The sequence below is a fragment of the Sceloporus undulatus genome, chromosome 1, assembly GCF_019175285.1.
Source record: "Sceloporus undulatus isolate JIND9_A2432 ecotype Alabama chromosome 1, SceUnd_v1.1, whole genome shotgun sequence".
NCBI classification, from domain to species: Eukaryota; Metazoa; Chordata; class Lepidosauria; order Squamata; family Phrynosomatidae; genus Sceloporus; species Sceloporus undulatus.
In genome coordinates, this window is record NC_056522.1 from 99,760,595 (window position 1) to 99,772,695 (window position 12,101).

At 39.1% G+C, this 12,101-nt stretch overlaps 1 protein-coding gene across 1 annotated transcript in view; it reads right to left on the reverse strand.

Moving 5' to 3' along the window:
* Positions 1-1,843: 1,843 nt before the first annotated feature.
* RSPO3 (R-spondin 3) overlaps positions 1,844-12,101 on the reverse strand; it is a 79,977-nt gene continuing 69,719 nt past the window's right edge. The window contains exon 5 of the mRNA XM_042446057.1: positions 1,844-2,909. Within this exon, the coding sequence (XP_042301991.1) occupies positions 2,725-2,909 (185 nt within the window). The 3' untranslated portion in view covers positions 1,844-2,724. The remainder of the gene's footprint in view (positions 2,910-12,101) is intronic.

Genomic DNA, 12,101 nt, shown 5'->3' on the forward strand with positions numbered 1-12,101 from the left:
TTGAAGTTGTCCAGGTGTTTGTGGATTTCAAGGGCTTCCCTCTGCATTCTGACCTGATAGTTGTTGGCATGGTCCAGAATTTCAATGTTTTCAAATAGCATTTTATGCTCAGGTTGATTTTTAACATGTTCTGCTACTGCTGATTTTTCTGGCTGGCCCAGTCTGCAGTGTCACTCATGTTCTTTGATTTGCATTTGACCACTGCAATTGGTGGTCCCTATGTAGACTTGTCTGCAGCTGCACAGTATGCGGCTGTGCGAGGGTCTCTCCTGTCCTTCATTGAGCACAACATTTGCTGGATTTTCTTTTTGGTCTGTACATCATTTGGCTGTTGAGTTTCCTCATCAGTTTCCCTATTCTGTTTGTGATTCTTTTGACGTATGATAAAAATACCTTCCCTTTGAGTGGCTGTTTGCCTTCACTATGGGTTTCTCTGGGTCTGGCAGCCCTTCTGATGTCTGACCTGGAGAGCCTGTACATTAGCCTGTAGAGCCCAGTCCAGGTGCTTCAATTCATCTTCCAGGAAGTGGGTCTCACAGATCCTTTTTGCCCAGTGTTTTTAAGGTGCTTCTTTTTTGTCATGGGTAATGGTTGGAGTTCTTGTGTAGGTATCTGTCTCTGTGTGTAGATTTTCTGTATGGCCCAATCTATTCATAATTTTTCTACCCATAGCTCACTTGATCACTTTTGCAGAGAGATCTTGTAGCACCTTTGAGACAAACTTATTTCTTTCAGTTAGTCTCAGAGGTACTACACGATCTCTCTATATACTTATTCTACAGACTAACGTAGCTATATCATTTACCACTTTTGCTTATGGTGGAATTACAGAAAGTAAGAGAAACAAAATGAGTTCTGTCACATTGCTTGTTATTTTTCTGAATAGCTTAGAAGTACAATTATGTTGTTGCTTTTGGCCAGACATACAATTTATTTCACCAGACTGGATATATAAAATATTAGTTTATTGTAGTTTCAGTTATACAGGTTGAGGCTCCTTATCCAGAGTTCCAAAACCCTAAATCCTAAATCCAAAATTGTCGACATGGCTGGCTAAAATAGTTACACCTTTGCTTTCTGATGGGTCAGTGTAAGCAAACTTTGTTTCATGTAAAAATATTTAAAATATTATGTATAAAATTATCTTTAGGCTTAAAAGGTGTATATGAAACATAAATGAATTTTATGTTTAGGTTTGATTCCCATCTCCAAGATATCTCATTATCTATCTGCAAATTTTCCAAAATCTGAAAAAATCTGAAATTCAAAATACTTCTGGTTCCAAGCATGTCGAATACAGAAGACTCAACCTGTAGTTGTTAAATCTTGCATTGCTCCCTGTAGCTATGCCTTGAAAAGCATCTTGCTTTGTCTGGATGAACAGGTTAGCCTGTGACCTGTTGCAAGATACTACTTGACACATTTTTCAACAAGTTTCAAAAAGCTTTGCCTGCTACTTGATGTGACCAAGACCCAAGTTCAAAAGGTAGACTCTCCTTCCTTTAACTTCAATATATACACACCCTGAGTCTAACATCATACAAGTCAACTTGCACAGTAGGACTTTCCTCTCCTTTTAATTCCAGTATTCCTGTCCCACCATAAAATCTGCCATGGGGGATCCAGGAAGCTGCAAGGGGGAAGGAAAATTACCTCTTCCTCTTCCATTGGCAGAAGGTGTTCTGTACTGTAAATGGGAAGACATAATGGGATAGCATTAAGTTTACCACCATTATTCCAAAGAACAGCATCCTTTTCCTTGGTTACAAAATAGGTTGTGTGAGAATTCTTAATTAAAATGGGGGAGATTGAATCAACAGTGCAAATGACATTATTTCTGTGGTCTATTTTCTCTGTTCTTTATTCAATCAATGTTTTTGTTTGTTTCCTACAAATATGATTTATGAGTCACTGAAAGATTTGAAATGTAGATTTAAGTTACACAGAGTTACAAAAAGCATAGAACAGCACACACTGTATAATTATGGTTTAGACCAGAAAAAAAAATTGTGCTGTCCTGCAGATAAGAGCGCTACATAGCTAAGCCCCGTTGCTAGTTGTTCACAAGAGCCCTTCATCTGCTTGCTGTTGCTTCTACTTCTTCTCTCCTTTACTTTCAGAGCCCTGGCGTGGTTCTTTCTGGAGTTTCTGACTTCATTCTGGGATGAAATCCAAGCAACCACAAAGTTCTGATAGACTGTGGGTTATCAGACTTTAGATTTCCACAACTTATTAAGAGATTTCCTCTTTTTGATTCATATATAACATATATAATTATGCGCGTAGGGATACTGCATCTTTTACTTAGATATCTCTTGCTTCATAAACAAAAAATATTTTTTACAAAGGAAAAAGATGTTTTTTTCCAGATGTCATTCAATATATTGCTATGCCTTATACCATATTGATACTTATATACAAAACTTTAAGATGTCTCTTAGAGATGCACGGAAGCATGTAATATAAGTTTGAAAGTATCCCATTTAAAGTTTTTGTTTGTGTGTTTTTTTAAAAAAACACCACCACCAAAATCTTGGCTCATGTCAGTCTCTTGAATAAACTATGACTGCATGTAGAATATAATAGGAATTACTTGGAATGTTGTTTAAGATTTAATTATAACTGGTAATATAGTCCATTTGTGGCTTAACTGGAGGGCACCGGGCCCAGGGACCTGGTGGAGATAGCAGCAGCAAAAGTCTTTAAAACAGTGGTATTAGGCGGTTAGTGTGCAGTGCTTATGGGTGCTAGCTTCTGCTGTTTATCCTGCACTCTTCTTTTCTTGGACTGTGTTTTACTTTTGTTTTCCCGTTCTCGGTTTTGCTGTCTTGATTCTGGACCTCTGTTTTCCTGACTGGTTTCCTTGCTTTCTTCTCTCTTTGGCTTTTTTCTTCTTCCCTTTGTTCTCTCTGCAACAGAGTTACAATACATAATATGAGGTAAATTTCCCCAGAAGTTATGGTTGGTAATGATAATGACTGTGATAAGAGACACAGGAAGGACAGGTAGCTTTGGCCCTAGTCCAAATCATGACATATTATACTTATTTTCTTCTTTTAAAATGTAATAAAAGCATTGCACTTCCTCCCTTGATTTTACAATATCTGAAACATGGAAATCTTTCTGATAAGTATTCAGTTAAAATATAAACTTCTATGACTGAGCTAGTTGCTTGCCTTATGTTTTACATTATAGTCAATGAGTGACACAAATTAAATGACACTATCTATTCATACTCATATTTGCACAGTCTTCAGGTAATGACAATTAGCTCTTAATGTTGTGTACACATTTGAAGCTTCAGCCACACACATCTACAAACTGTGGAAAGAGACATTTATAAATGGAAGGATGCAAACCTGCACCGATTGATTTATGTGAACCAATAAAAGAAGCCCACTAAGGGGCACCATTGAGCTATAGTCTCTTGCAATTTACGCTGAAAATTTGGAATTTGTGACTAAGAGGAAGAAGAAAGGAGAATGAAGACTATCATTACACTTGTTCTGACTGTATACATTCTGTATACATATTTCCCCATTTTCCATTGTTTATGTTTGCTGGATCAATCTGGTTTACTGCATGAAAAGTTTACAAGGATGGACTTGTGCCAGTTTATGCCTTGTATGATCAGTAGTGGTATTCGGTCACAGAAATGTTGATGCAAAATGGCTTACTGTGTCTTGTTGCTTAACCCATGGAGGACAAAAAAATATGAATGTGAGAATAAATAGATATATCATCAGAATTTGTGGGCCAGTAGCAAAGAGATACAATGATTAAAATCATGCCCGCCTTGGACACAGTGGGATACTGATTCAATTTTTTTGCATTACAGAGGAGAATTTTATTTGACTATTCTTACTAATAATCTAAAGCATATAAAAGGGAAGCATTGTGTTGATAAAATCTGCTCTTTGTCCAACTAATCTATGCACAGTAAATTTTTTATCTGCATATAAAAGATGAGAGTATAAAGCAGAGTTGTATGTGATTCAAAGCTCTATGAGTTCCTCCTATCCTTATCCTGGCATGACTAGCTGAACATTTAGTCCATGGTGAGACAACAACTCAGATCTCTATTGATGCACACAGATTACAGGGCATGTGGTATCCTGCCTTCCATCCTTTTCAATCATTATGGTAGTCAGTGTGGCACAAAAAGGAACAAAGTGTTTGTAACTCTAGGGGAAAAAATTCATGATAGGAAAGGAAGGCAAACTGAAAGAATCAACTTCTCAAAACCCAAACAAAATGTACAGCCCCTGATGTGATTCTTGTTTACCTCCTGGGTCAGCTTCACACCACCTATAGTCTATTAATGCAGTGTTACATAAATCCTGAACTCCTTTCTCATTTCCAAGAAGCATGACCAATTTTTTGGAGAAGGGCCAGCTTTCAAATACACTCAGATTGAACCCTACAGCTGTCTGCCAAAAAACATAATTTTAAGGGCTCCTCTCCCAAGGCTCCTATCAAGAGCAAAAGAGACTGCATTTTCATTTGCCAAGCTTTTTATTATTTTTATTATAATTCAAATAGTAGAAATCTCCTCCAATATTTCAGGTACACAATGGCTTTGTGCCATGACCAAAGGAGGGCTAGAAGACAAGTCACTGCCTTTGAGAATTATTTCTACACTCCTAACTAAAACCATTCTAATGTGTAATTAATGGTCCTTTTCTTGGGTACCTGACTTATCTTTGGTTATATATGGCTCCCTAAGGAAAGAACTGACAATACCACCTAGAAGTATTTTTTGCCTAAGAAAATCCTATGAAATGTATGGGGTCTCCATAAACTGACAGACAACTTGAAAGCACACACACACACACACAATCTAAAAGAATTACTCAACACCAACAACAGAGATTACAGATACAGCAACCAGACCTTGTGGCAGACTCAGATGCTGACTATACCCCCACATCTTGTTTGATACCGCTATTCTAAAACTGACATCTACAATATCAGGGGTTCATACAACTGCTCATCTTCAAATGAGATACATTCCATTTTTGCCAATAATGTCCTACATCATTCTATAATTGATGAACAGACCAGTTTCACTGGAGATTATCACACACAGATAGGATATTAATTTAATTTATTTATAGTATTTATACCCTGCTCTTCAGCCAAAAGGCTATCAGAGTGGCTTACATTTTTAAAAATTAGACATTTCCCAGCCCTCAAGCTTATGGACAGGATCACTTCCCTATCCTTATCCTGAGCTTATCCTGTGCATGACAGTGATCGTGCAAAAGCCTTTCATAATGTAGCACTGATCCTGTCATCATCCTGTCATTGAAGTGGCATTGCATTAACACAAACTCCCATTACTGCAAAATGCTGGGCAATGGCACAATAACAAGACTATGACAGGATCAGCGCGACATCGTATGAAAATCTTTCATGCAATCGTGAAATTGTGTGGGAAGGATGGGATAGGAACGGGGCAATGATATCTCATCCCCCATGTGATAATCTCCACTGTCATGTCAACAAATGCAAATCTGGTACTAGAAATGACAGAATATTAAAAAGGGTGGTGTCAGTTTCCTTTTCTGTGTCCTCAATGTGTCATTTTATAAAACAGCTTTCTAAGGTTGTGATTGTTAGCAAACCATCGTCTTAGAAAGGTAAGATAATTTTCATTATCTGCACTCTTTTATTTCAGTTTTTAATCATTCTTTATACTTCACAATCACGTAAAGCATGTGTATCTATCATATCATGTGTCTGACAATATGGACTGTGGGCCATCGGAATCTGTTCCAGAATGCATATATTTGTACTGTTGATTTCTCTACTGAGATGTGTCTACTAGAACAGCCACACTGGTACACTGTGCAGAAATTTACATCTCTTTGGAGGCTTTATTATTGTTGTTAATTGCCTTCAACTTTCACGTATGGCAACCCTATGAATGCCCTCTAAGTCATCCTATCATCAACAGCCCTGCTCATGTCTTGAATTGCAGACTCAGAGTGATGGCTTCCTTGATTGAGTCTATCCATCTATAATGGGGTCTTCCTCTTTGCCTACTGCCTTCTACCTTGCTATCACTGTTAACTGCTCATGACCCCATGAATGAGAGACTCCCAAGTCACCCTATCATCAACAACTCTGCTTAGGACTCAGTGACTTTATTGACTGAGTCTACCCATCTGGAATGCAGTCTTCCTCTTTTTCTATTGCCGTCTAACTTACCAAGCATTATTAAGCATATATCAGGCAGGTTTGCGATGAACAAACTGTTGGCTTCTCAAAATTCACTCAATTGATCTCCTGCTTCATTTCTTAATCCTTGGCCAAATTTTCCTACAATCTTTGATTTCAACCTGTCTCCTATTTTTTTTATTCCAATCACCTATGATTAACAAGAAGCTCGTTTTGGTGTGTGATCAATTTCCTCCTGGACATAGAATCTTTCTATTTCTTCTTCTGCCTATATAGTTGGAACATACACTTGGTTTATGATTATATTGATAGGTTTTCCCTGAAGTCTTAGCGATGTTGTTCAGTCAGAGTTTGTATTATATCCCTTGACTGCTTTTGCTACATCTCTCCTATTTTTTTGCCACTCCATTTCCTCTTAGATTTTCATCTCCTGTGTAAAACTCTGTTTAGTTATCTGATGAAAATATCCCATTCCTAGGGTTGCCATAACCCGCCTGCAGGCGGGACTGTCCCGGTTTTGGCGGAACCGGCCTGGTCCTGGTCCGGTTCCACCAATTCACAGGTTGGGGCCCGGATTTGGCCGCTGCGGGATGAGCGGCGCTCCTCCTCCGCGCGCTCCTGCAGCGGCCACCCACCTCCTCCCCCCACCTCCCTGTTTTTTGCACGGCCACACAGCCCACCCTCTTCCTCCTCCTCCTTTTGCTCCGAATGCGCACGGCGCTCACCCCGCCTACCTCCTCCTCCTCCCCCTCTGTGTGGCCATGCCGCCTGCAGTACTTCTGCGGGGCTGCGGCCTGCGCCAGCTCACACCCTTTTCTCCTCTTTAGCGCTGGGGTATCTGGGGGCATGCAGCCCCAAGGACATCCCTTTTCCAGACCACGGAGAAGCAGCATTCTGCCACTTCTCCATGACCTGGAAAAATGCCGGACTGGGGCGACAGGGCTGCCGGTGAGGCTGCCCTGGCCCCAGTCCAGTGCGAAAAGGGGTGGGTGCAGGCCACCCCTTTGGGGCAGTCTGTACCAGGCCTATGCTTTCCTAACAACTGAGACTGACTCTAAAAAACAATAAACACATAGTTTGTAGTTTAAAACAAAAGCTTATTAATGGCTTTAATCTATATTTACATAGAGGCTATACCCTAATCTAGCTAGCGATTAGTTCTGGTAAAAGAAATATTTATCTCACCATCTTTTAAAGAAAGTTGAGAGAACGGGAAGATGGAAATAGAACATCTCAGTTGAAAATATTCTGAGAGAATTTGAGTTAGTCTTCAAGCGACCTAAGTCATATGGTTAGTTTGAATGAGAGAGAGGGGGGAGAGTTTGCATGCAGGAATTCCCTATCTATCTAAGGAGAGGGAAAGAGAATGCAAAAATCTTCCAACAATAATCTCTTGCCTCACAGGAGCATGCAGTCCCACCACCACATAAAAAGTAGTGAAGTAGTGTTGTGGTGGGCTAGCATTAGAAAATATGGTTTTCAGACTGTTCTTATTAATTATAGTGCACAATTGTTAACAATTATATATTCCCTGATGTGTCTTTGCAACAATTTTTTTTCCAAGTAGGTTAGGCTGAGACAGTGACTGGTCCAAGATCAATCACCCAGTAAATTTCATGGCCAAGTGCAATTTGAACCTGAATTTTCATGTTCTTAATCAAACCATCACACCACACTGGCTCCAAAGTATCTTTCGCTCTCCTGGCTTTACTGCCCAACCATATCATTTTTAAAAAGTTTGAACTGTAACAATCTACAGCAAGGCACATTTGCAACAAGATTCTTTTCTCTTACACAGAAACAGTCATATAATTTAAAATGAACTGTGTTATTATCTATAATCAATAATAGTACTAATAGAAAAATGCAGTTGAAGCATGTATTATGTTAATTGAAAAGACCTTTAGACATGGATTTGATTGTTCCTTGAACTTAACTTCTTTCTTTTCTTTTACTTTTCTTTTCTTCTTTCTTTCTTTTGAAATTGAAGATGTAACTTATAGAAAGTCAAGACTTCTTTCCCAATGAGATTTTGTGCTATTAGGATAAATACCTATATTGGAAAAGCTTGCTCTTAGCCATTGACAGCATAATCCCTTCCATTAGATTCCCTTGAGGTCATTCAGAGACATTAGTTCATCTGGTGGAGGCAACTGAATAAACCAGAAATACAAATGTGATGCTGCATTATGTCAGAGCTGCATGTTTAGTCTACCTTTCGAGAGATAATCAGGAAAAGTTATACATGATAAGACACAGATGCTTCTACCCAACAGATACCTGAACATTACAATAGAAAAGCAACCAAAGGAAATATCTGATTTCATTTTAAGCTATTTATGAATCTAACAGCTTTGAAAGGAATAGCACTGCAGTTCTCCACAAACTCTCACTTAAAAATAACTGCAATAAGCCAACAAGTAACACAGAGATTTTACGTGATGTGTAATATAACATTGATTTTCCTTATATCAGTGGTAATTTATTTCCTTTGTTCTCTTAATCACAGGGCTGCAATGGGCCAGAAGATAAAAAAGACCAACACATTTGTCCTAGAACAGGATTATTCCATTCACCAATCATGTCTCCCCTTCTGCAAATTAACAGACAATAATGTGGAGTACAGTATAACACAAAAAGAGAAAAGAAACAGAGAAACCGAAATATATATCAAGGGACCTCCAGAGCAGATGGTTCCCATCTGACTCAGGAAAGTAAATCAAGCCCATTGGGGTAGAAAAGGAGAAAGGGGTTATTTTTTTACCAATGCAGTAGTGCTTCCTGAAATCCAACAAGAAACAAAGGCACAGTAAGAAGCAAAATGAACCCTATTAGGAAAGAGAAGTGTGGCTATGTCTTACTTAGCAGAGGACAGTCCTCTATTTGGAGGTTTATTTGAGAACAGACCTCTAAATAAAGATGATCTCTTTCTGAAGAACTGTCCAGTCCAGCCACAGTTCAAAAATAAAGAACCGTAAAGAGGGAGAACAGGAGCCTTAAATGTGCCCATCAACAGTTTGCTCCTGGACAGCGGACTGAGCAGGCACAGAAATCACTTTTTTACTGCCTTCCCATCTATGGAGTTATACTGTACTTCTCTTTGGGGCGAAACAGATGGGCAGGCAAAAGTGGCTTGAAGCTGCCTTTTCTGAAGCCACATCAAAACCCCACCAACCGCACTGCTGGCTCCCTAGGCAGCTGGTGTGCTCATGTCATGACCACATGATATGGTTTCAAGCCAGGAAGAAGTGGAAAAAAGCTCCTTCTTTTTGAAACGGATTTTCTGTGCATAAGGCGCCTAGAGGGCACTTTCCTGCTGGCTTCAAGGCATATGTCATCTAAATGCCACACCTTCAAGTCAGCCTGAAAGGACCTCTTTTTGCCTGCCTGTTTAGCCCCCTTGACTTATAGTAACCACTTATACATTGGCAAGCATGCATATAAATAAATATATGCAAATTTTAGGATCATACAAAACTGCATTATACTAGACAGACTGTTAATTCATGAAGCACAGTATTGTATTGTTAACTCTGATTTGTAGGGTTTCAGGGAAGATTCTTTAATATCTCTACTTGGAGATTCTTGATAAACCCTGATGTCTCCTATTCAATCCCAGTCCCAATCTGTTTATACTCAGGTTATAATCTGATTAAAAATAGATTAAAAATGTGTTCCAGACGGTATGCAAAATTTTCTCTCCCCCTCCTCCTATTTTTTCTTAAAGTAATGCAAAAGTGACTATCCTAAGTCAGGATAAAAAGTTACTGGTTCACATGAACACTATCATCAAAAAGAAGAAATCTCATCTTTTTGGAAGACATCATATTTGGAATACACAATTTATGCAAGTTCCTCATTTTTTGTTTTTCTGATCAGAAGCATTTATTTACTATATTTATTTCAAGACTTATATTAGGCATTTTATGTCAGAATAGAAGAACGTGAAGCTGAATACAAGAAGAATAAAACAGTAAAACACAATAATGAAAGAAAAATTAAAACAAGCATCCTTCACATTTTCCAAAACCATACCCACCAAACAGAATGATGGAATCAAATTATTTATATCAAAACTTTGCAGGCAAAACTCTGCACCATAACACACTTCCTTAGAATCATAGAGTTGGAAGAGACCACAAAGGCCATCCAGTCCAACCCCATTCTGCCATGCAGGAACTCACAATCAAAGCATCCCAGACAGATGGCCATCCAGCCTCTGTTAAAAAAAAATTCCAAGGAAAGAGACTCCCCCCCTCCCCGGAGTGTGTACCTTGGGGATACTAGAGCTGGCCTATAGATCCTACAATAGTTTGCGCATCCCCATTGTGGAGAAGAAGAAATTTGGCTACAAAGTTTTGATATAAATAATCTGATTCCATCATTTTGTTGTTTGGTGGGTGTCGATGAGACATCTCCAAGAACCTCTGTCCTCTACTGCCCTGCTTAATTCCTGCAAACCAATACCAAGGACCTTAACAGAGTCCATCCATCTAGCATGTGGCCTTCCTCTCTTTCTACTTCCATCCACCTCTCCTAGCATTATTTTTTCCCCAATGAGTCCTCCCTTCTCATTATGTGTCTGAAGTATGACAACCTCAGTTTTGTCATTTTGGCTTCCAGGGAGATCTCTGGCTTGATCTCCTCTAGGACCAATTTGTTTGTTCTTTTGGCTGTCCACAGGATCCTCAGCACTCTTCTCCAGCACCACATCTCAAAGGAATTCATTTTCTTCCTATCTTCTTTCTTAACTGTCCAGCTATCACATACGTACATGGTAATAGGTAATACGATGACTTGTATGATTCTAACTTTTGTGCTCAGTTGTATATCTTTGCATTTTAGAATCTTTTCTATTTCTTTTATAGCTGCTTTACCCATACTTAATCTTCTTCTAATATCCTGGCTGCAATCCCTTGTTCCTATCAATGTTTGATCCCAGGTGTGAGAATTCTTTTACTATTTCTATTTCTATATTATCTTAGTTAAATTTGTGTATATTCTCCATGGTCTTTATTTTTGTTTTCTTTATGTTCAACACTTTCTTCCTTGATCTTCCTTAGCAGGTGTTCCAGGTCTGTGAGGTTCTCTGCTAGTATTATGGTGTCATCTCTTAACTTAGATTGTTGATATCCCTTCCTCATATTTCCCCTCTTCTTTCTTCTGTGTCCAGGCCTGCTTTTCTTATAATATATTCTGCATACAAGTTGAACAGATAGGGTGAGAGAACACAGTCTTGTCTGACCCCTTTACCAACTGGGAACTATTCTGTTTCTCTGTGTTCTGTTCTGGCAGGAGCTTCTTGCCCTAAGTACAGATTCCTCATCGGGACTCTTAGATGTGTCGGCATGCCTTTAAGAGCGTCTCATGCCTTTAAGAGCAATTCATAGCCTTTCATGATCTATGCAATCGAAGGCTTTGCCAGGGCCGGCTCTAGGTATTTTGCCACCCTAGGTGAGAAATATTTTGGCACCCGTCGCCCATCATAATTATTTTCACCCCTTGATTTCCGCTGTTTCGTTTGTTAAAGCTAAACATGACATAAAACTTAGGTTCCAATCTCTCGTCACAGTATTGATAATTAGTCAAAAAGCCAATTAGGTTTTTACAGGTTAAAGACTTTTTTTATTACTGAGATATTTGGAATGGAAACTAATGCATACATATTCCTTTTGCAAGCTGGAAATATTATTCATTCTAATGATGTGGAAACATCTGGATCCCATCCCCATGAATTTGTGGGGTAGTAGTGGTCCATCTATGACCCCCAAACTGAAAATCTTCACCCAACGGGCAGAAAAGGGTGTCAGAAAGAGAAGAAAACCAGTAGGGTCACCAGGTGAGAGGACCAGGGCTGCTGCCACACTTCAGAATTAATGCAGTTTGACACCACTTTAGCTGCCCTTGGCTCCCATGGT